This window comes from Engraulis encrasicolus, chromosome 23 (genome assembly GCF_034702125.1).
Source record: "Engraulis encrasicolus isolate BLACKSEA-1 chromosome 23, IST_EnEncr_1.0, whole genome shotgun sequence".
NCBI classification, from domain to species: Eukaryota; Metazoa; Chordata; class Actinopteri; order Clupeiformes; family Engraulidae; genus Engraulis; species Engraulis encrasicolus.
Genome location: NC_085879.1, coordinates 18,010,210 through 18,035,560, shown reverse-complemented (window position 1 = coordinate 18,035,560; position 25,351 = coordinate 18,010,210). Strand labels below are relative to the sequence as shown.

General features: G+C 42.4%; 1 protein-coding gene across 1 annotated transcript; it reads left to right on the top strand.

Moving 5' to 3' along the window:
* Positions 1–15,232: 15,232 nt before the first annotated feature.
* On the top strand, positions 15,233–24,020 carry f9a (coagulation factor IXa). Its single transcript, XM_063189660.1, has 7 exons — positions 15,233–15,527; positions 15,624–15,648; positions 16,318–16,431; positions 17,119–17,253; positions 17,635–18,014; positions 18,686–18,812; positions 22,040–24,020. Exons 1-7 carry the CDS (start codon positions 15,288–15,290, stop codon positions 22,618–22,620), a joined length of 1,602 nt encoding a protein of 533 aa, XP_063045730.1. The 5' UTR covers positions 15,233–15,287; the 3' UTR covers positions 22,621–24,020.
* The last annotated feature ends 1,331 nt before the right edge of the window (positions 24,021–25,351 follow it).

The following is a 25,351-nucleotide window of genomic DNA, read 5'->3' as shown; positions in this document are numbered from 1 at the left end:
ATCCGTGCGTGCGTCAGTCCGTTTCTGCATCCGTGCCTACGTCTGGCCGGCCGTGCGTCCGTCTGTGCGTGCGTCAGTCCGTCTGTGCGTCTGTGCCAACGTTTGGCCGGACGTGCTTCCGTCTGTGCCCACGTCCGTGCCTACGTCTGGCCGGACGTGCGTCCGTCTGTGCCCACGTCCGTGCCTCCGTCCGGCCGGCTGTGCGTCCGTCCGTCCGTGCGTCAGTCCGTCTGTGCGTCCGTGCCTACGTCTGGCCAGACGTGCGTCCGTCTGTGCCCACGTCTGTGCTTCCATCTGTCCGTGCCTCCGTCCGGCTGGCTGTCCGTCCATGTGTGCGTGTGTGCGTCTATCTGTCCATTCGTCCGTCTGTGCATCCGTCTGTGCCTACCTCCGGCCGGGCCCATGTCTGTGCGTCCGTGCGTATGTCAGTCTGTTTGCCCACAAAAACAAAAAACAGTAGGGGGTCTACCTAAAAAATGTAGTGATGTGTGTGTGTGTGTGTGTGTGTGTCAAAGCATTAAATAGTCTTCCTCCCTGTTACATCTCTGATATGCTCTCTTTTTATGCCCGTGCCCGAGCTCTCAGATCCGCTGATGCCACACTGCTAAGGATTCCTAACCTTCCACCAAAGAAAATTGGTGAAGCCGCCTTCGATATGTACGCGCCCAAGAGATGGAACTCCCTGCCTCTTCACATCAGAGACACTACCTCCATCGACTCGCACAACTCTTCACCCTCGCCTATTCTTAGCTGCTCAGGCTCCACATGTCGTGTCCTGATCATACCTGTCAACTTTGAGCTCCCAAAATCCGGGAAAATTCCCATATTTTAAGACAAAATCCGGGAAATTTTCTAAAGGCCAAATTCTGACAGTCAACGGGATGACAGAGACAAAGTGTGTGTGTGTGTGTGATTACAAAGCATGTGTGTGTGTGTGATTACAAAGCATGTGTGTGTGTGTGATTACAAAGCATGTGTGTGTGTGTGTGTGTGGGGGGGGGTGTTAATATGTGGTTTGAAGTGTTGGGGGACACTGAAATTGTTTTTTGTTTTTTTTTTCTCCTGTCTATCCTTTTTTTCTGTATCCTTTTATTGTCTATTATTGCATGTTACATTTTGCTTTTGTTAAAAGATGGAAAAATTAAGATAATGAAAAGAAATAGAAGAAAAAGGAAGACAATATAGGTCCCCCATAAGGGGGGGTGGTGGTTGGGTTTATAAAACAAAAGCGTGTGCGTGTGTTTACAAAGAGTGTGTGATTACAAAGCGTGTGTGTGTGTGTGTGTGTGTGATTACAAAGCGTGTGTGTGTGTGTGATTACAAAGCGTGTGTGTGTGTGTGATTACAAAGCGTGTGTGTGTGATTACAAAGCGTGTGTGTGTGTGTGTGTGTGTGTGATTACAAAGCGTGTGTGTGTGTGTGTGATTACAAAGCGTGTGTGTGTGTGTGTGATTACAAAGCGTGTGTGTGTGTGTGTGTGATTACAAAGCGTGTGTGTGTGTGTGATTACAAAGCGTGTGTGTGTGTGTGATTACAAAGCGTGTGTGTGTGTGTGATTACAAAGCGTGTGTGTGTGTGTGTGATTACAAAGCGTGTGTGTGTGTGTGTGTGTGTGTGTGTGTGTTAATATGTGGTTTGAAGTGTTGGGGGACACGGAAATTGTTTTTTGTATTTTTTTCTCCTGTCTTTATCCTTTTTTTGATGGAAAAATTGGAAAGATGGAAAAATTAAGATAATGAAAAGAAATGGAAGAAAAAGGAAGAAAATATAGGTCCCCCATGAGGGGGGGATGGTGGTTGGGTTTGTGTGTGTGTGTGTGTGTGTGTGTGTGTGTGTGTGTGTGTGTGTGTGTGTGTGTGTGTGTGTGTGTGTGTGTGTGTGTGTGTGTGTGTGTGTGTGTGTGTGTGTGTGTGTGTGTGATTACAAAGCGTGTGTGTGTGTGATTACAAAGCGTGTGTGTGATTACAAAGCGTGTGTGTGTGTGTAAGAGATTACAAAGCGTGTGTGTGATTTACAAAGTGTGTGTGTGTGAGATTACAAAGTGTGTGTGTGTGTGTGTGATTACAAAGCGTGCATGTGTGTGTGTTGGGACACTGAAATTGTTTTTTGTATTATTTTTTCTCCTGTCTTTATCCTCTTTTCTGTATCCTTTTATTGTCTATTATTGTATGTTACATTTTGCTTTTGTTAAAAGATGGAAAAATTAAGATAATGAAAAGAAATATAGGTTCCCCATAAGGGGGGTGGTGGTTGGGTTTATAAAAAAAAAAGCGTGTGTGTGCATGCGTGTGATTACAAAGCGTGTGTGTGGTTACAAAACACGCGTGTGCGCTTGTGTGATTACAAAGCATGAATGTGTTGGCGTCATGCAGATGGTCATTTTTCTTATTTATTTTTATTTCATACTTGTCATCCCCCCAGCTGTATTATTTGCTATGATATTAATCCCTCCTTGCATCTGCACTTGTTGTTCTGTATATTTCCTGTGCACTTTGTATTTGCTAGTGATGTTGGCTATGATTATGTCTTCTTTGAAAGCCGCGTCTGCCAAATGTAATGGAATGTCATATTAATAGACAAATCATCTGATCTGCCTTTTCTGTACCACAATAAAAGAAAAAGAAATGCCATCACACAAAGTTAATTTTTCTTTTTGTGTGTGTGTGTGTGTGTGTGTGTGTGTGCGCACGCCCTGCCCCCCCCCCCTCCATTTTTTTTTTTTTTACAACGAGTGGACACTCCACTGACACCCAGTCATCTTTCAAAAGTAGGCTTATCATGCACTTAAAGCTGTCCAAAAGCGGTGCCAATTTAGCATACTCGGTGCGCTGCAAGTGTGCTGAAGTACTGTTTTAGTAGTGCTCCAGCGCATTAATAGTGCAATGAAACGCAATTTAAATAGCTGAAAAAAGTTCACTTTCTACTATGTATAGTCATCAAAAGTACACTTTAAGGTGCTGTTTCCATGTAGCAAGATATTTTTTTAGCAGGGTATTTATTTCTCCTGCTAGGTGGAAACGCAACATGTGGATAAAAAAAATCCTCCATTGTAACAAATGCGTTTCAGACCCCTAAACAGGATATTTTTTTCTCCTGCTATTTTTTCTCCTGCACCTGGATTTTTAAATATCTGCTACGTGGAAACGGAAGGCCAAAACCAATGCAAAACCAATACAAGCAGGAGAAAAAAATATCCACATATAAAAATATCCAGCTACGTGGAAACGGCACCTCAGTGTGTGCTTTTTTTCACCTGGTCACTGCGCCTTACCCTGTTCTTGCTTAATTTTTCTCCTTGGAAGTCAAGGCTAAATGTTGCTAAATGCTGTGCAATGTAATGTAATGTAATCTTTGGAATGTCACAGCCCAGGCCTGGACTGGGAGAACAAAACGGCCCGGGCATTTTTTGGCTCATACCGGCCCCACATAGCGGGAATTAGCGGAACACCGCCATTAAATTGACATAACTAATGTCTTCTGACGGGAAAAAAACTCTTTCAGGTACCAAAAACCCCACCATACGTGCAGTGACTTCACTGTCATGTAAGCTGGCAGAAAACCTGGAAGTTGAGAGAAGAGAGCCCCTAGCAGCTGGGGATGAACTGGCCTTATTTGCACTCTTCAGTCCAATCAGCTCATTGGACACACACAAAGAGAGGGGGGCACATAGCCTACCTATTCTAATGTTAGGCACATAGACCTTCACTATTGGGTTTGGAGCGTCTTGCTTCAAAAGTAGTTAACTTCTGCCTCAACAGTCTGGCTTGACTAGACAAGAACAGAGGGATAAATTATTAAACTAGAAATGCATTCTCACAGAAAATGCTGGAAGCGGGCTTGCCTTTTGGGGCAGAGATGAAATAAAGTACTATTGAGAAAACAAAGCTAAAAGAAATCTTGGAAAAACTCCATCCACCCAGTCAGAGTTATGGTCCAAACAATTCAGCCATCTTGGATTCAGCCATCTTGAAAGTGTTGTAGCTCTGCGTTTTGGGGATATACTAAATGACATACATGGTATTTTAAGTTGGCTAAGGAACACTGCATATGATATAATTTTGAAAATCAACATGGCTTCGAGCGGGATTAGAACTCACAACCTCCATATCTGTAATCCAACCCCTTTGCCATTGATATTAAATGACATACAATACATGATATTTGAAGTTGGCTAAGGAAAACTGCATATGATATCATTTTGAAAATCAACATGGCTTCGACTGGGGTTCGAACCTCCAACCCCCATATCCCTAATTCAGCACATTTGCCATTCATACTAAATGACATACATTGCATTTTAAGTTGGCCAAGGAACACTGCATATGATATAATTTTGAAAGTAAACATGGCTTTGACTGGGATTCGAACCCCCAACCTCCATATCTGTAATCCAGCACATTTGCCATGCATACTAAAATGGACATACATGGCATTTTAAGTTGGCCAAGGAACACTGCATATGATGTAATTTTGAAAATCAACATGGCTGTTGACTGGGCTTTCGAACCCCAACCTCAATATCTGTAATTCAGCACATTTGCCATCCATACTAAATGATATACATGGCATTTTAAGTCGGCCAAGGAACGCTGCATATGATATAATTTAGAAAATCAACATGGCTTCAGGTGGGTTTCGAACCCTCAACCTCCATATCTCTAATGCAGCGGCATGCATTACCACTAAGCCAAGCAGCTAATTGTCATGCATAGTCCAGCAAGACTATATTACATTGCATTGCAGAGCTCAACAATAGACTTCTAGAATGCTTGCTCGCACCTGCTCGTTAAGAATGGAATCTTGAGACAGTGACAGTTGAAATGGAATCCTTCACTGGCTGCACCTGTTGTGATTGACTGAAAGACAGTTAGTATTGAGCCTTTAACAGGGGAGAAAATGAGAATGAGTTTTTTGTCTTTACAACATCGTTGTAAAAAAACTAAAAGGAGTTGGCACGTGTCCTTTTCACAGATCGGAGTCATGCTTGTGATCTCTCTAACAGTCTTTGAATGAAGTTTATAGGTGAAAGGGTTCAGGCACAAATGGACCTCCGTGTGGGACATGCGCTGATCTCTTGAAAAATGCCCTTTTCGAAAGAATGGGATTCTCCATAGAGCCAGGCCTGTTTTTTTTACAAACCTGCCATTTAAAAAGTATTGGGAGTTGGGAGATGAAACTTTCACAATTTGGAGACATCCCATAGAGCTCGCTAACAACGCGTCAACTAAACTTCTAGGTGAAAGTGTTGATGTTTTATGACCGAAAAGCCTCCTACACTCTAATCTCTAGAGTGGCGGAACTTTGGTTCATGAAGGTTCCACCATAGTTTTCAATGGAGACCCAGGCTTTCACAAAATCGCCAAAAACGGGAAAACGACAAGAGACATGGAGAAGCCTATAACTGTACGCGATCTCCAAGCCGAGCCGGTCGTTTTAGTGTTTGAACGGTGTCTCTATCTCGAAAGGCCTAGGAGGAGATCCATTTTCTATTTTTACTGCCCCTGCACAAGACCAATAATAATAACTAGAAATGCATTCTCACAGAAAATGCTGGAAGCGGGCTTGCCTTTTGGGGCAGAGATGAAACAAAGTACTATTGAGAAAACAAAGCTAAAAGAAATCTTGGAAAAACTCCATCCACCCAGTCAGAAGTTATGGGCCAAACAATTCAGCCATCTTGGATTCAGCAATCTTGAAAGTGTTGTAGCTCTGCGTTTTGGGGATATACTAAATGACATACATGGTATTTTAAGTTGGCTAAGGAACACTGCATATGATATAATTTTGAAAATCAACATGGCTTCGAGCGGGATTAGAACTCACAACCTCCATATCTGTAATCCAACCCCTTTGCCATTGATATTAAATGACATACAATACATGATATTTGAAGTTGGCTAAGGAACACTGATATCATTTTGAAAATCAACATGGCTTCGACTGGGGTTCGAACCTCCAACCCCCATATCCCTAATTCAGCACATTTGCCATTCATACTAAATGACATACATGGCATTTTAAGTTGGCCAAGGAACACTGCATATGATATAATTTTGAAAGTCAACATGGCTTTGACTGGGATTCGAACCCCCAACCTCCATATCTGTAATCCAGCACATTTGCCATGCATACTAAATGACATACATGGCATTTTAAGTTGGCCAAGGAACACTGCATATGATGTAATTTTGAAAATCAACATGGCTTTGACTGGGCTTCGAACCCCCAACCTCAATATCTGTAATTCAGCACATTTGCCATCCATACTAAATGATATACATGGCATTGTAAGTCGGCCAAGGAACGCTGCATATGATATAATTTAGAAAATCAACATGGCTTCAGGTGGGTTTCGAACCCTCAACCTCCATATCTCTAATGCAGCGGCATGCATTACCACTAAGCCAAGCAGCTAATTGTCATGCATAGTCCAGCAAGACTATATATTACATTGCATTGCAGAGCTCAACAATAGACTTCTAGAATGCTTGCTCGCACCTGCTCGTTAAGAATGGAATCTTGAGACAGTGACAGTTGAAATGGAATCCTTCACTGGCTGCACCTGTTGTGATTGACTGAAAGACAGTTAGTATTGAGCCTTTAACAGGGGAGAAAATGAGAATGAGTTTTTTGTCTTTACAACATCGTTGTAAAAAAAACTAAAAGGAGTTGGCACGTGTCCTTTTCACAGATCGGAGTCATGCTTGTGATCTCTCTAACAGTCTTTGAATGAAGTTTATAGGTTAAAATTTTCAGGCACAAATGGACCTCCGTGTGGGACATGCGCTGATCTCTTGAAAAATGCACTTTTCGAAAAGACTGGGATTCTCCATAGAGCCAGGCCTGTTTTTTTTACAAACCTGCCATTTAAAAAGTATTGGGAGTTGGGAGATGAAACTTTCACAATTTGGAGACATCCCATAGAGCTCGCTAACAACGCGTCAACTAAACTTCTAGGTGAAAGTGTTGATGTTTTATGACCGAAAAAGCCTCCTACACTCTAATCTCTAGAGTGGCGGAACTTTGGTTCATGAAGGTTCCACCATAGTTTTCAATGGAGACCCAGGCTTTAACAAAATCGCCAAAAACGGGAAAACGACAAGAGACACGGAGAAGCCTATAACGAGACGCGATCTCCAAGCCGAGCCGGTCGTTTTAGTGTTTGAACGGTGTCTCTATCTCGAAAGGCCTAGGAGGAGATCCATTTTCTATTTTTACTGTCCCCCTGCACAAGAACGATAATAAGAAACAGGACTTAGAGATTACTATAAACGGGCCTTGCTCTGCAAGAGCTCTGCTCTTGCTCCGCAAGCCCGCTTAATAATAATAAAACAGGACTTAGAGATTACTATAAACGGGCCTTGCTCTGCAAGGGCCATGCTCTGCTATCCAAATTTATATTTATTGGTAGTCAGGTGTAAAGGAATCCTGCACACTGTCCATTCCACCAACAAACTTTTTCTGAAGAAGGTCGGATGACCGAAATGATGAATTAAAGTTTGTTGGTGGAATGGACAGTGTGCATTTCTTTACACTTGAATCATAACCCCACCAGCCCAACCACAGAGGTGTGCAAAAGCGTCTTTTTGAAATATTTACTGGTAGTAACAATAATGTGCTTAGTTGCTACTCACTGGCTACTCTTCAGAATCACCAACAGCACCATTCCTCCGCAAAGACAGCAATTAGCTGAATTAGTGCATATTTTGGCCTTAAAAATGAGCAAAATTTACAGGAGGAATAAAGTGTCTCAGGCTACATGGAGATTAATGTTAAACTTTATGGTTAATTCCTATCAAAACAAATGTACATATGTATCACATGGACTATAGAGCATAGGCATATACTTACGAATCTCCATTGGTACACATTGAACTTGGAAAAGGAAAACCAAATGAATGAAATACAGTGCATTTTCTCTGAGACTTTGTCTTCCTCAGGATATAAAAGCACACCTCTGCTTCTATGTGTAATTGTTGTCGTAATGTACATGGCAACTGAATATCATGCATACCATTGGAAAGAGGAGAATGTAAGCTTTCGAATGGTACCCCACATGTCCCAGTTCACAGCCATGATGTCTATACAAACATGCATCAAAGAGTGTGTGGGGAAAAAACGATGTTTTGTTGAACCGCTATTTGCGATTTCATGGACACGCTACGCGTTTTTTGCGGGGCTAGAGTCTATTACATCTGAGGGGGCACCTGGGCTGGCATATCATATTTCTGGCAAATGCCACCCCCTGCCACACCTTAGAACCACGCTGGCCGAGGGCCGTCAAAATGACATCGTGGGCCGCCGGTCTCTTTCGTAAAAAAAAAAAAGAAAAAAAAAAAGAGGGGCATCGGCCCTCGAGGGGCGTCGGCCCACCGGGAAAATGCCCGGTATGCCATGCTGTCAGTCCAGCCCTGTCACAGCCTGAGTATTGTTGCAGGCAATTAAGGCAGCTCTGAAGGCAAAATGGGGTCCAACCCAACACGAGGAGTGTTCCTAATTGTAGCTGATGAGTGTACAATACATTCACACACAAGCTCTAGAGGCTGCCGCACGGCGCTAATTGTCCGGGATTCACGTTAGAAAGTGTGTGCGCACACTAATAGTCCTAAAAAAAGATTACTCTGGAAGCGATCGTAGCATAACCTAATTTTATAGCATCAAGACCTAGCTTACTAGCGCAAGAAGACTACTTATACCAGATCATGGTTCAATGGTAACAATACTTCTGCAAAAATACATGTGGATGAAGTGAGTTTGAGGAGTAGTTTGAGCATGTGTGGACTACAAATAGCAAAATATGCCAGAGCCAACCATGAGGAATATGTGAAATGCCTTTGGTCTTTGTCAGGGGACAGATCAGCAGACAGTCAATGTCAACCGCTCTCAGGCTAGAAGCCCCCACTGAGTCCTAATGACAGAAACTTTTAAACCAGCTCCGATGCACAATGCATTCATTCGTAGTAGAGATCTTTCCAAAATTAATTGAAAAAATGATGCAATGACAGATTTTAAAGTGTCTGCAATCCACCACTGGTCCTAAAGCTTCACATAATGAGGCCCATTAATTGAGCGTAAAGGTTGCTGACAGTCAATTTGAAGTAATTAAATGACATCATTGAAGATGCAAATTAACACAGTGAAACATAAGAAATGGTCATGTGAAAAATGAAGCAAAGGGGTGTCTTTGTCAATCTGTACACCACCATCATCAAGTGATTTGTTTATGGGCCTAAGAAACTGTGAAATGCCTTCAGAAAGAAACATCCATTCCGGATAATTTGGTTCAATGGCTTTGAGAAGTCGCCTCAATGATATGCAGAGTGTCTAAAAATGTATACATACAATTTAAAATGTAATAGGCCTACAACAAACTTAGACATAATTTAACGTGTTCTCAACATGTTCTCAAACTGACATCCATTCTGGTCCAGGCACTGACAATTACAAAAGTAGAATCACACACGATTCTCGTGGAAGATTTGTGCTTCCCCTTTCAATGGCAGCATTCACTTTCAGCGACTGTTTCTCATAGCACAGCAGGGGTTAATTTGAGGCAGAATATGCCATAACAGAATCCGGCACCTCGTGATTTGGACCCCACTGTGTTCCGGGACTTATTTGGGCTGATCTGCCTCCTCTCGTGAATAATAAAAAAATATGTAGATATATATGTATGGAAAAGGTTTTAAAATGTACAACATTAATTTAAAGAAGAAATTAAACGAATATTAACCTACTATTCACATTAAATGTTTGCCTATTTCTAAAACATCCATCCAACTTTTCCATCTCCTGTGGCCGACCCAGGTATTATTATTTTCTACAGTATACATGGGATGCATAGAAAATAAACATCTGTTTTGCAAAGTATTTTATACTCCGACACTGCACCTCTTGCAACTCAAGGCCCAATCTCAGTTTGATTTTGGCCAGATACACAGAGTCTCATGTATCAGCTTGTGATTGGCAGCAACATGTCGCTCCCAATATCCCCGGTGCCAGGATCCGTAATGGAATACCGTGAATCCCAACAGACACTCTCTCCCTCTCCCTCTCTCTCTCTCCCTCTCTTTTCTTTTCTTTCTTTCTTTCTTTCTGTCTGTCTGTCTGTCTGTCTGTCTGTCTCTCTCTCTCTCTCTCTCTCTCTCTCTCTCTCTCTCTCTCTCTCTCTCTCTCTCTCTCAGAGTAAAGTGACTTTGGCTGTCACCCAACCACATCCCTTCGCAGGTTCGGAGTGAGAAAGGGAAAGCCAGGCCATCCAGCCAACCAGGGTCTCCTCTTCATGTGTTATTGTAGACCCCTCTGTGGTTTATCGGAACCTCCCAGAGTTGTGTGTGTGTGTGTGTCTGTGTCTGTGTCTGTGTCTGTGTCTGTGTCTGTGTCTGTGTGTGTGTGTGTGTGTGTGTGTGTGTGTGTGTGTGTGTGTGTGTTGGTGTTAATTACTTAAGCTTGAATAATTCATCAGAGTAATGACCCAATGAAATATAAATGCTGGCGGTCGATACGCCACTCTGCAGTGGCTGCCAGGGGGGACTCCCCAGGGCTAGGAGAGGAGAGGAGAGGAGAAAGGGGAGTAGAGGAGGAGGAGTAGGAGAAGAGAGGAGAAATGGGAGGAGTGTAGAGGAAAGGAGAGGAGAAAGGGGAGGAGTGGAGAGGAGAGGAAAGGAGAAGAGAAGAAAGAAGAAAGGGAAGGAGAGGAGAAAGGGAAGTGGAGGAGAGGAGAGGTGAGGAGGGCAGAAAGGGGAGGAGATGAGAGGAGAGGAGAGGAGAGGAGAGGAAAGGAAAGGAGAAGAGAGAAGAAAGGAGAAGAGAGGAGAGGTGAGGAGAGGAGAAAGGTAAACAGGTATGTGGGTGGGGTGGAGTAGGATGGGCTGAGATGGAGTTGCAGGAGAGGAGGTGAGAGGAAAGGAGAGGAGAGGCCGGGTGGCGTGAACTGCCGTGGCCTAAAGTGAATGCTTTGGGTAGAGCTTGGATTGGTTGAGCACTTGGGAAGGGCAGAAATGGATTTGAGGTGGCTGGGCAAAATTGCAAGGGGGATGCAGGGATAGGCGATAGAAGGGATAGGGGATAGAGCTATGGTTGGTTGATGGTGCACAGGGGAGAGGGGTTGGAGATTGGGGGTCTGCAGAGCAAGGGTAATGGAAGAGGGGCTCAACTAAACAACACACACAGAGCAGACGAGACACCCAGGGGTCTGCTGACTAAGCCCCCCTCATCACACACTGCCATGCAGAGAGAGAGAGAGAGAGAGAGAGAAGGATAGAGAGAGAGAGAAGGCAGAGATAGGGAAGGCAGACAGAGAACAGACAGACAGACAGACAGACAGACATATAGATAGATAGGCAGACAGACAGACAGACAGACAGGCAGACAGACAGACAGACAGACAGAGAGACAGACAGACAGACAACAAAGAGTCACACAGAGAGCAGGGCAGACCCATCAGGGCCCGCTGCGCTGTGCTGCTGACTCAGCCCCCATTACTCGCTGCCACCGCGGCTGGACACCAGAGCTGCAGACGGATGATAGTAATAATAGTGGTGTGTGCTCAGGGAGGGGAAATGGGAGATGGAAGGAGAGAGAGAGAGAGAGAGAGAGGCACAGAGACAGGGACAGGGACAGGCAGAAAGACAGAGAGACAGAGAGACAGACAGACACAGAGAGAGGGACAGGCAGAAAGACAGAGAGACAGACAGACACAGAGAGAGAGACAGGGACAGGTAGAAAGACAGAGAGAGAGGGACAGGGACAGAGGGGAGATACAGACAGACAGACAGAAAGCACCAGCATGAGGAAGGGAGGTACTGTAGTGTGGAGTGTGTTTCATCTCTCCATCTCTCAAAGTGATGTCTTCATTAGTTTCCTGACGGCTGCATGGCGTGAAGAGAGTGATGGAGGCGCTTTAAGTGACTGAGGAGGAGCAGTGCCTCCGGGAACTTTGGCTGGGCCCTGGGACAAAGTCATATGAGAGGGCTCCCCGACCAGGGCCGCTGACCGCTTTGACTGGCCCAGGACAACTCCATCCAAAAGTCCCAGCCTCTTACTGTACATACAATGTAATAGGGACCCAAATCTGGGTCCCACCACTTCTCCCTGTTGCTGGGACAACTGATCCCTTTGTCCCACCCATCCAATGGATACTACTGTACATAATAAGGATCCAAGTCTGGGCCCCTATCTCCCTGGGCCTGGGACAACTGACCCCTTTGTCCCACCCATCCAATGGATACTACTGTACATAATAAGGATCCAAGTCTGGGCCCCTATCTCCCTGGGCCTGGGACAACTTACCTGTTTGCCCCCCTCCGTCAGCTTCCATGGTGAGGAGTGCTGCAGAGGGAATAAATGGGAAGCCACTGAGGCAGGTAACGCCCTCCCTGACTGCAGCAGACCAGAGAGAGGTGAAATAGAGAAGACTGAAGTTCTCGGCGTAATGTTCACTTCATTCTCACTGAAGTTGAACTGGAGAAAGTGAACTGTTCTGCCCATCCTTGACAGCACTATACTAGGCAAAGTGCAGTCACTACACTAACACTGCCACTGCCACTGCGCCACTTCAAAGCCTTGGTATTAGGTTAGATATAGTAGTTACTGCACATTTGAGATGGCAATATCTCCTTTTTAAATATTTTTTTCAGCACAGTGAAGAGTGGGACAAGAAATGAGTGGGAGAGAGAGATGGGGGGGAGGATCAGGAAATTACCTCAGGCCAGAATCAAACCAGGGTCCCCAGTAGAACAGTGCACTCAGCCCTAGGATTTGAACCATGGCTGGGTTGGGTTGTGAGTGTCCTACAGACCTTGATCACTATGCATCTACTGGACTGAAAGACCTTCAGAGGAGAGATTAGAATGAAGTGGGCAATATTTAACACTTGTTGGTAGATCTTACAGCACACAATAGCAATTTTGAAACATATTGATTATTTCAAGCACATATAACAATTCCAGCCATCTGTTCCACACTTAACCCTTGTGTTGTGTTCGGGTCATTTTTGACCCGTTTTCAAGTTTTAGTGTGAAAAAAACACACTTTCCTTTATTTTCTTGGAATGAGGGTTCATCTAATCCTCAGTCTCAATCATTTAAACACAAAAAATATATGTTTCATCTTTTTAGTAAATTTTAAAGGTCCAAAACATCTGTGGTGTTCGGGTCAAAACTGACCCGGGCATAGCTTTTTGGTTGTTTTATGCATTTCTGAAAAGCTGTTGGTTGACCTTTTTCTTCAGTTTGGTGATTCATGGTGAGGAAAATATATTTCTTGCCTAAAAAAAAAATTTGCCAGCTTTTTCATATTACAAATCCAATATGGCCGCCGGACAGTCCCATACACTACCATACGTCATATGTCCTGTCGTGAAAGGAGTACAGATGTATTTCTGGTGTCTACTCATATGTTTTCATGGTCAGGGAATCCATTTCTGCATTTTGTTTTTTTGCACATTTGTTTGCAAAATAATGTTTTGCACATTATTTTGTCCAAAAAACGTATCAAAAATTCATAATGGCACCCAAACATGTAGAACTGGTCTTATACTTTCCATAAAGTTGATGTGGCAATGAGATAATGGTCCATGTTCATAGCATAGTGATTCAGATGAATAGTGTGACTTTTTTCATGTTCATTGAGGTGTTCATTTCCTATGTATTTACATTAGATTGGCAAATTAGCTGTGACTCTGACAGAATTGTTATTTTGTATATTTAGCACACTAAAATCATATAAATATTGAAAAACACCAAGTCAACATATTTAAACATTGATCTTATACTGAAAAACTAATTTAGTTGACATTTGGTCTTTATCCTGCTATAAATCTCTTTGGGTTGGTTTGGACCCAAACACCAAAAATGTCACCATTGGTGATATTTTTCAATATTATAGAAAAACTAATAAAAGAAATGTGGGGGTTGTTGTACTCTCATGTCAGCTGTAATACATGGACAACATAATCACTAATTGTATCACTTTAGGACGTATTAATAGTGAATTTATGCAGGTTTTGATAGTTTTGGTCATCAACAACGATTTGCATAATCTAAGATAAAAGACCTGTAAAGTCAAAAAGATCAATAAATAAAGTAGTATTTCCATGGATATGAACACTAACCTAGTTAGCTATGAGATGAAAAACAATATTTGATGAGAACTAGTGTTTTTAGGTATTTTATGGCTGAGTTTTGTTATCACAGGTCAAAAATGACCCGAACACCACAGGTGTATGCAGCTTACGAACACAACACAAGGGTTAAACTTATTAGACCTTTCTGATTGGCAAATAAATCAGTGACAAAAATAAGGACAAAATAAAATAATAATATTAATAATACAAAAAATGTTGCCCAAAGCTCATGGCATTTATTGCATGAATAATTTCATAACAGCAGGATGTTAGACTTCAAGGAATATGTGCTATCAAACATCTCTGGTTTTCCTGAAAAAAGAAAGTGGAATGTGACTGATTTTAGATAGAAGATAGATGATAATCATATATGGGTCAGCTTTCCACCGACGGATATCAGTAAAAATAATAATATACATTCAAAGCAACAAATTGATTTGTCACAGCATTGATATTCTCCAGTGTTGAGGAATTCAGGACTATCTCTTTTCTAGAACAGGTATGCCACCTACAGGAATTGAATGATATCACACAGACCTGGTAACATTCATCACATCAGGCCTATGTACTGTAAAATACACTGGACAACTTCAGCTGGATTTCTCAGTTAAATCAATTCCCCAGAAAAATACTCAATGTGATTAATTAAAAGATATACCAGTAGGAAAATGTAGTGACAATATGTCACAGACTGGATGAAACTGGCCTGATGAAATGTTAAATGAAATATTGGCATAAACCATCAGGAGGATAAAAAATACAGCCTTCCTATGTGTCGTAGCCTACTGTAAAGTCTCAACTAATATGCTTTGAAATATGCTTTCTTCTAATCATTTGTCACTGACTTACAAAAACCTATTCAGATGAAAACATACAATAGCTGTGGTTAACCTAATATTAATTCTGAATTTATTAAAGGAAAAAAAGTGTTGCCTTTAAGTTTTTTCTTCACATTTCCCTTGATAACTTGATCAAATGTGTTGATCAGGTCAACACTCAGCTGTGCCTACACAAATATAGACTAGGCCTACTCACTACTGGATGTGGTGAGGGGATGACATCCAGTCTAATTGTAAACAGACCGATTTGCACTTTGGAGCACAGAAGTTAAAGTTATCCCTCAGACATTGACAGCTTGGATCTCAAGCCACAGTAAACAGCAATGGCTACTGCCTACCTATGTCTGGTCTGCTGTATATTCTTACACGGGTTACTGAAAGTACAACCAGCTTCGACTGGTCTGTTCCGCTCCAGGACGGAGGCTAATGTCGTGTTGCGGCAGAAACGACACAATTCTGGCTTTTTCGAGGAGTTCATGGAAGGCGACATAGAACGGGAGTGTAAAGAAGAAATCTGTGACCTGGAGGAAGCCAGAGAGTTCTTTGAGAATGACGAGAAAACGGTCAGTTTCTCAGATATTGGGCTTTAGGAAATAAAGGGTAAATATTATATTATTTGTAAGTGTTGATTTGTTGTGTGTTTTTTTTCTTCTGTCCAGATGAAGTTTTGGCAGAGCTACATGGGTAGGTTTACGTTTAATCATTACCTATACTGTTGACTTAAACTCAGGCAGGCTGTGTTTGTGTGTGGGTGGGACAAACTTATTTATGCAGTAAGTCTGACACATTCCATACATTCTGTAAACAATCCAAAATGTGTCAGTCACTTTGAAAGTAAAGCTACAGTCTAGTCATAAGGGTAAGGTAAGATAACCTTATTTGTACCCTAAGGTAGATTTGGTTGCAGGCAAAAGTAGCAAAAGCTTACACAGACAACAAAGTACTGACACACAAAAAACTTGCACCATCTAGTCATATACTGTATTAATGTTAATGTTAATGAGTTGGGCTCAATGTTTGTGTGAAACTGTGAAATGGATTTAATTTACTTCAGAGTAAACATGAGCATGGTGTTTGGAAACTGGTTAGAAGTCTGTATTTCTAAAATTGCTAATTCCAGTATCAGATAATAATAAAAACCCTGCCAACAATTTGATCCAACCAGCTGAATCAGTTGATTGTAATGAGGATTCCACAAGATGAGTGGAACGGTTAGGCAGTGAAGTCAGCTGTTTCAGAAAGAAAACATAGGGGAAAAATCACCAATAGGTGAACATAATACACATGTGATTAACGTCTGGTAAGTTATGTGTACTAATGAATACTCTAGTGAACTGTGAGTTGCCTCATCAGATGGAGACCAGTGCAAGTCATCTCCATGCCAGAATGGTGGCGAGTGCAAGGACCAGATGAGCGCGTACACTTGTGAATGCAAGACAGGCTTCGTTGGGAGCGACTGTGAAATTGGTAAGATTGTAACAGACATCATTTTTGATTGTTGCATTACATTATGTGTCATTTATCGGACTCTCTGAGTGACAATCGCTAGGGTGGTGGGTCTGTTCTGAGTGTCATAATAACAAGCCTGGCTCCTTGCTGTAGTGGTCCCCAAAAGGTCTGGGTTTGAGTCCTGGAGGGGCAGCTCTACTCCCCTTCATTACAGCCTCCTTTTGCACATCTACAGTATAACCATATAACAAAGATGAGTAAGAAGTTTAGCCATATGTAATTGAGGTCCTCACTGGTTGGCCAGTCGGGGCTCAATCCTATTGCATGATCTCAATGAAAGATTATCCTTTATGAATGATTATCTTTTTATGGGGCCTGAGGGCCAGACCCTCTCACTGTGGTCCAGGCTTCACAGTGTTGTAAGACATTTTCTTACAGCTGAAATGACTGTATAATTCAACTGGGACTCTACGTATCATCCCTCAGCTTTCAGGTGCATCACAGTGGGACAAACATCACTTGAAGATAGAACCTGGAGCCCACTGCAGCTTCATTTTGGAACATTTATTTTGTGAAAACAGTCGATGATTTAAAAAACTGAGCAAAACAATGTTTAAAACCTAAGCTGCAGTGTGCTCCAGCTTCTATCTTCAACTGAAATGATACGTTAATAGCAATGAATACGGATGTCCTGCGTCTCCACAGTACTGGCCAGGGAGTGTGATGTGGACAACGGTGGCTGCATGCATTTCTGCGAGTCGGTGGGGGGCCGAGGAGCTGAGTGCCACTGTGCCACCGGGTACAGGCTGGCAGAAGATGGCATGTTCTGCGAGATAGACGGTGACACTCTTTTACTACATTTTTTCACATTCATATCATGTCAGTGATGATGTCGTTTCCATATCGTGTCAGTATATTGCAAATTGTGAGTATCAGAAGCTACAACTCAATGTTCTATTCCAATGAGTGACTGAAATACTACAATTGCGGGACATACGGTCAATTTTACGGTATGCACAAATTGGGCTTCAAATGCAGGACAGGTGGTCACCCCATATCTACTACTACTTTTACTGTTGTTGTTGCACTCAGGGTAGAATCCTGGATGTGTGACTACTTTATATACTGTATACAACACCTATACACTTTCCTTACAGTGAATGTTAACTTTGTGAAGCCATAGAAATCTAAACAATCAACTGTCTTGTGTGTTGAGTCAAGGAGAGTGGCCCTGTGGCTTCGACAGGCGAGTGGTCCGTCTGAACAGTGAGGCACGCACCACCCTGGAACACAACTCCACCAACACCAACAACACAGTAACATCTAACAGCAGCAGCAGCACAGACACCACCAGCCCAATCCTTACTCCGACCCCAGCACCTACACCTCTACCCACCACCACGGCCTTCCTCCGGGGCAGCCGCATTTCATCCTCCCGGAGCCGACTACCCCTGTGGATACGCCAGAGTCTGCAGCCCTTACCACCCGTCATGGCGGCCAAAGTGCCCGTGGTGACCAACGCCACCACAACTCCGGCCACCAATGTGAACAAGAGGATCGTGGGAGGGGACGCTGTCTTTCCAGGGGAAATTCCGTGGCAGGTGAGGAAAGACATGGTTTATAAGCATACACCTAGTGCCTGGTGTACACCTAGACCAGTGGTTGTCAACCATTTTCGAATAAACGCCCCCTAGACCTCGTCATAAGCCTGTCAATGCCCCCGTTAGTATTAACAAAATAAAATAGACTAATGCACCCCGATGGCAACGAAGCACTGCCCCTTCTTAGCTGTCCCCACCCCCCCAAGGGCTCCCCAAAACCCCCTGGAGGACTGGAGTGCCCCCGTTGAGAAAAACTAATCTATAGATCATGGTTGGTTGATTGGTTTTAATCAGCATACTTGTATAAGGCAGTCATATGTGGCTAAGGAGTGAAGGTTGTAGCCTGAGGATTGACTGTTGACCTCCCAACACTGCCTCGCTTGCAGGGGGAGAGGCTTGAACAAAATTTCATTGTGTGCGCTTTGTCCTGTGGTGTGGTGTGGCGTGTCTGTGCAGATGTTTTGACTACATCACTTGAGTAAATTGTCTGAGACAATAAAATATCTGATTTGTCCTTCCTCATAAATTGTGTGCGACATTGTGTGAACTATCCTTGTTCATTTTTTTATAAACTGTACTGTACATGACAATTAAACACATGTGTTGTCTTTTCATTGTTATGAACTGTGTGTGGCAATAAAGTAGCCTTGCCATTCTTGTTTCTTACCTAGGTGGCGCTAGTGCAGCGCTCCACGGATGAGGTGTTCTGTGGGGGCTCCATCGTAGGGGAGCTGTGGGTGGTCACCGCAGCCCATTGCCTGGAGCCGGCTCCAGAGGGGTCCTTCTTTGTCCGAGTGGGTAAGAAAACACTCTCCCTCTTCTTCCCGATCCAAACAGCCCTTATTCAAAAGAATTGGACAATATGCCAGCTCCAATTATATAAAGTCCAGCTGCTTAGGACTAAACTCGGTAACACTTTCTATGAAGCCCATATCTATAGTGCATTATGAGCGCATTTATAACAAATTATAATGCACATTATAATTACTTACAACGTATTAGGACTACACCAATGATGTTTCATGATGCTTTATGTTAACAGTAATAAAAAACCATGAATCTAGATTATAATACTTTATAAATCCAAGGGTATTATGAGTGCTCATGACTGGATATACAGTGAGTCCAATATGTATTTGATCCCTTGCTGATTTTGTTGGCTTGCCTACTAACAAAGACATGATGAGTCAATAAATGTTATGATAATATGTATTCTAATATGGAGAGAAAGAATATCAAAAAGAAAATCCAGAAATTAACTGAAGAGAATATATATTAATTTATTTCCATTTCATCGAGCAAAATAAGTATTTGATCCCCTGCCAACTGATCACAGTTCCGGGCCCACAGACCAGATGGGCACTTCCGATCAACTTGTCATCTGAATTAAAGACACCTGTACATACTAACATGCATAAAAGACACATTGAATCAGGGGAATCAGTCCATAGCACGAGTGAATCAGTCACACTCCAACCTCACCAGCATGGGAAAGACCAAAGAGTGGTCAAATGTTATCAGGGACACCATTTTAGACCTGAACAAAGATTAAATGGGCTGCAAAGCCACAAGAAAGAGACTGGGTATTAATGACCCAGCTGTTGATGCGTTTCTTCCAAAATGTGAGGAATACAAAACGACTATCCATCAGCCTGTCTGAGGGTCTATACAAGATTTGACCTTTTGTAGGGATTTGATAACCATGAGAACAGAAGGAAATCACCCTAGAGTTGTACGGGATGAACTAGGCAATGATATCAAAGCTACTGGGACCAAAATCACTGAGAAAACTACTGGTAGCACTTAATGCCACAGAGGTTTAAAATCCTGTAGTGCACACATGGTACCTCTACTTCAGAAGGAACCTGTGCAGTCCCACTTGATGTTTACCAACGGACATCAGACTGGTTTAGGATATGATAAGGAGGTGCTGTAGTCAGATGAAACCAAAATCAAGCTGTTTGGCATTATCACAATTCAATGTGTTTTGAGAAAGAGTACTGCTGTCTATGATCCCAAGAACACCCTCCTCACCATCATGCATGAAAGTGGTATCATTATGGTTTGAGGGTGTTTGTCTGGCCAAGGCACAGGACAACTTCACATCGTCAACGAATGGATGGAGGGAGACATGTAATGTGCAATCCTGAGTGCAAACGTCCTTCCCTCCACCACTACACTGAAGGGTGGGCCATTTTTGGATCTCCCAACATGACAATAATACACAACATACAGTCAAAGCAACGAAGGAGTGGCTCAATAAGAAGCATATTAAAGTTGTGAAGTAGCCTAGACAGTCTCCAAATATTAACCCTATAGTAATTCTATGGAGAGAACTGAACCTCCTATTTGCCAAGCTACAGCCACAAACTATTAATGTTTTAGAGATAATGTGCAAAGAAAAATGGGCAAAAAATATTTTCTACTATATGCACAAACATTGTCATCAACTAAAAGAAGCATCTGACCTCAGTGCTAGACAACTAGGTCTTTGCCACAAAGCACTTTATCTTCTTTAGCTAGAGGGGTCAAATACTTATTTGCCTAAATTAAAGACAAATAAATTAAAATATATTATTTTAAGTTATTTTCTGGAATTTCTTTTTGATATTCCTTCTCTCCATGTTTGAATACATATTATCATAAAATTATAGACTGATCATGTCTTTATTAGTGGGCAAACCGGCAAAATCAGCAAGGGATCAAATACATATTGGACTCACTGTAAACTATAGGCTGCCTGATGGGGCTTACAGTACATTATGATGCATTATAGATGTGCATTATACAGTGCATTATAGATGCATCCATATGAACTTCACTTTACTTAGAGCACACATTGACGACTTATGATCTCACATGAAACATTATAGCATCTTATGAACCCTTATGACAGTTTATCATCCAGGTCTGTGCATAGAGGGGTATAGGTACTCTTAATGTACTATAAGCCCCATCAGGCAGCCTGTAGTTTATAGCCAGTCATGAGCACTCATGACACCGTTGGATTTATAAAGCATTATAAGCTAGATTCATAGTTATTCATAACTGTTAATATAAAGCATCATGAAGCATTATGAGTGTAGTCATAATACGTTGTAACTAATTATAATGTGCGTTATAATTTGTTATAAATGCGCTTATAATGTTGGCTTTAAGTAAAGTGTTACCCTAAACTCTTTTGACTCAGACAACCGTGATGACTGAGATTCGTCATCAGTAAACAACACTTGTTTGGTTTGTTTTTAAATTCAAACACTAATAGCTGAGTCAGTGTGTACTTACCAGTCACTCTGTACTTACTAGTCTGTCTGTTTGTTAGATGATACAGTAGGTATAAGTGGGGGGAAAGGACAGTTTTTTTCAGGTACAGTCCTGGTACTGTGGGAGTGGCAGTTGGTTGACTGAAGCCAAAAGCAAAATGTAGAATGTTGGTGTGGGAGATGTGACGGGCAAAGATTCCTGTAGCTCTCTGGGTCAAAGACGTCCAAAATGAAATTGTCCTTCAGTGTAACCTTCTGCTGACTGTAACTGTAAAAAAAACATGATTTTTAAATGGTTTCAAGTGAATGGATGACAGCCGAGGCTTTCATGAATTCACTGGAAAAAATAAATGAATAAAAAGAGTCATGTTTTTTACAGTTACAGCCAGCAGAAGGTATCCATTACACTGAATTTCATTTTGGACGTCTTTGACCCCTCTGTAGTCTTTGAGGCAATCTGAAAACACACCATTCCAAGATGAAAGGCTATAGTGGGCCCAGGGCTGCTGACAGCTTTAGCCAGGCCTGGAACAAGGTCATCTGAAAGGCCCTTCCACTCAAAACATATAACACACCTCTGATGTGTATTATATTATGGCTAGCTCAGAACCACTCACCTACACAGTTTTTGAGGCAGTGTGAAAACACACCATTTGAAAACAAAAGGTTATCGTATGTGTATAATAAGCTCTCAACTCACTTTTATTATATAGCTAGCTCATAATCTCTCACCTAATACTCCCACGTTGCCCTCCCAACCAGGTGAGCACGACGTCAGGAAGCAGGAGGGCACCGAGCAGGACCTGGAGGTCTCCAAGCGCTACGTGCACCCGCTCTACGCGCCCCGCCAGAGCCGCTTCAACCACGACGTGGCCCTCTTGAAACTGGACCAGCCCATCAAGTTCTCCCTCCACGCCCAGCCCATATGCCTGGGCCCCAAGGCCTTCAGCGAGGCCCTGCTCCAGTCCGGGGAGATGGCACTGGTCAGTGGCTGGGGCCGGCTACGCTACCAGGGCTGGACCTCCAGCACCCTCTTGAAGGTGGAACTTCCGTACGTGGAGCGAACAGAGTGCATCGACAGCAGCAGTGAGAGGATCACCTACTTCATGTTCTGCTCGGGGTACGGGGACGGGAGTAAGGACGCGTGCCAGGGGGACAGTGGCGGGCCGCATGCCACGCGTTTCAGGGGCACGTGGTTCCTGACGGGCATCGTGAGCTGGGGGGAGGAGTGTGCCAAGGAGGGGAAGTACGGGGTGTACACGCGCATCTCGCACTACTACCGCTGGCTACGCTACATCATGAGCAACAACCGGGAGATGCTGGACGATGTGGTGGACCTTTAACCGTTAACCTTTAAAGCTGCAGTATGTAACATGTTTTAAGTGTTCATTATCAACATTTGTTTTGCCCATTCAAAAAGTCATTTTTTCATGAGTGTACCACCACAAATTTCAAGCAAATCTATTGGCTGTGAGTGAATGATGTTCAGTGATATGGTGGACATTTGACCATCCTTTTTTGAGTGTTCTCTACCACCATCAATGGTCCAATTTGCTTTGAATTATGGGAACATTTAACCTTTTTAAATGTGTATTAACCTTTAACCTTAAATGTGTATACTTTGTAAAATATCTGAAGTGCACGTCAGTGTTAAAAATCTGTGATGCCTGTTCACTACCACCATCGATTTGCTTTTAAACTGGTGAATTGCACTTCACCATTTACTGTATATGACTCAGCCACGTTGACTCACTTTACAAGCCCAACCATAAGTTTATCTTAGCTTAGTAAATGACAGCATTGTTTGTGTTCGTAAAGAATAACTGAAATGTCATGTTTTAATAAAGCTTTTTTCAGTGTACAGCAAAAGAGTGTTCAGTGCACCAAGAAGGTACTTGATATTTTGCAGAGCTTTTCATCAAACCCTGTGTTCCTCACAGAGTAAAAATGTTGCACTGTGTGAAATATACAAAATAGCGTATTATACAGTGGCTTTCAAAAAGGCTTTGCTTTGGCCCTGAGGCGGAAAGCCTGTTTAACATGTTTTTTTCCTTAATGGCACCACATTTCTTTGCCACACCTGATCAATTAATGTCAAACCCCGCGGCCTGAAAGACATGGCAGATTTATAATGCAGATGTATGTGTACATTACAGTATACTTATTCATCCATTAGAAGTAGTAGGCTATTACACACTTCAGTGTGCACAAAAGAAACGGCTTCAATCAATGCCCTCAGGTGTACACAATGTAAAACAATCCTTGATGAAAAGACGGATCCCATCTTTCATAGCATTAAGCCGTTTTGTCACGTGCCATTGATTTGGATGAATGTTGCCGTCATTGATCGCTCCCTCTATGACAAACTACAAACTGACCCACTTTTCTCTTAAGAGCTTTAATTACATTTGAGAAGTACGGACTGCCGAGATAAATGGTTCAAAGCTGCCTCTGGGAATTACAGACATACCGTAATAGTCAATATTGCCACAGTGTCTTCTGAAGTATAAATCATGGTTAATTATGTAACTTGTATCGACGAAGTTTCAAGAGACCATGTCAAATAGCAAACATAGGATTTTCCTGCCATTCCAAAGGGCTGTTTTGGAAAATCATGAAGCATGAAATTTCACTCACACATGCTCACACATACAAAATGTTTAAAAAGATGTTCTTCTCTACGTCTAAAACGCTTCAACTATGTGTTTTTGTAAGAATTAAAACTGGATTGGATTTTATAACATCTGATTTGTCTTATGACTACATGTCTTGCTTTGTCCTATTAAGAAAGTACATAAATGTCATCAATATCATACCTTTTATACATTTTCTGTATGTGCAGTCATTAAGAGGTTCATCTCCCCCTGTGTTATTAGAATCTGCAGTACATGGGCATGTCGATAACAACTGTAGCTGTGTGTGTACACTGAAAGCGACCAGGGTGACGGAAGTCATTATTTCTCTATGGAGGGTCTGCAATTAAAGCGACCAAAGCAAATTTGCCGGTAGCGAAGCGACCTGGGCAACCAGAGCGAATTTCATTAAAAGTCAGCTAACATTATGGTAATAATGATGGCCTAGGTATGAGGCGGTTTGACGAAAAACAATTGGAATGTTCATATCTGTGAATGTCTCAGGCCGACAAGCCAGAGACGTTAAGTGATTCGCTAAATCAAACATGTCAATGTCACATACAGGCCAAATACAGCAAATTCATGGCAAAACTTCTTCGAAAACCTCAGCCACTTGGTAGCTCTGGTCAGTTCTGATGTACCCGCACAGTGAGGGTTTCTCACTTACCCTCTATTCCAAGTAGTTAAAACTTTGCCTCGGTAGGGCAGTGTTTGCATCATCTCCCAACCTCTTTGTACAACAGGGGTGAAAACATCATTGGGACATAGGATTAGTGCCCAAATGCACAGCAACAGCTACTAAATAGCACTGCAGTGGAGAACCCAAGTCTTTCATCATCCAAGACGTTCCCACATCTGATGAGGATGGAGTTTTAGTGCTCAAATGGGAAGCCAGGCCCCTGAATCCACTGCAAGGACAGAACACAAGAATGTTTTCTTGTCACATGCATAGAATAAAATGTCCTAGTATGGTATCACAATTGGGTCAAAACTCACTCAAGCTAAAATTACAAGTACAGTTTGAGGGCAAAATATGACTCCCACACATGTGTACTGTCATTGTATTGTTGTATTAGCTTGCTGCCAGTAAGCATTACTGTATTTGGGAAAACAAAATATGGTAGGCATACCATAACTGTGATTGCACTCCCTTGTCAACATCACTCTGAAGAAAGAAGAGGACTCGTCATGTGAGTCAAAGTCTGTTTTAATCATACGATAAACACTGTACAATTTATTTCAATTAATATGAACATACTTGGAGCCATACAAACCTCTCAAAGGTTGTAAAGTGCCATGCATTTCCTTTGCACGGAAAAAAGAAGAAGAAAAAAAAAACAGTAATCTAACAAACAAGCACTGTGACGCTTGTGAGGATGAACAGCATAAATCTGGGGCCTAAATTTGTCTCCTAAAGTTTGTGCACAGTAGTACATCAACA

Coding starts and splice junctions, on each gene's coding strand:
- f9a (XM_063189660.1), top strand. CDS start 15,288: ATGGCTACTGCCTACCTATGTCTGGTCTGCTGTATATTCTTACACGGG. Junction 17,254..17,634: donor CATGTTCTGCGAGATAGACG/GTGACACTCTTT, acceptor TGTTGAGTCAAG/GAGAGTGGCCCTGTGGCTTC. Junction 18,813..22,039: donor GTCCTTCTTTGTCCGAGTGG/GTAAGAAAACAC, acceptor CCTCCCAACCAG/GTGAGCACGACGTCAGGAAG.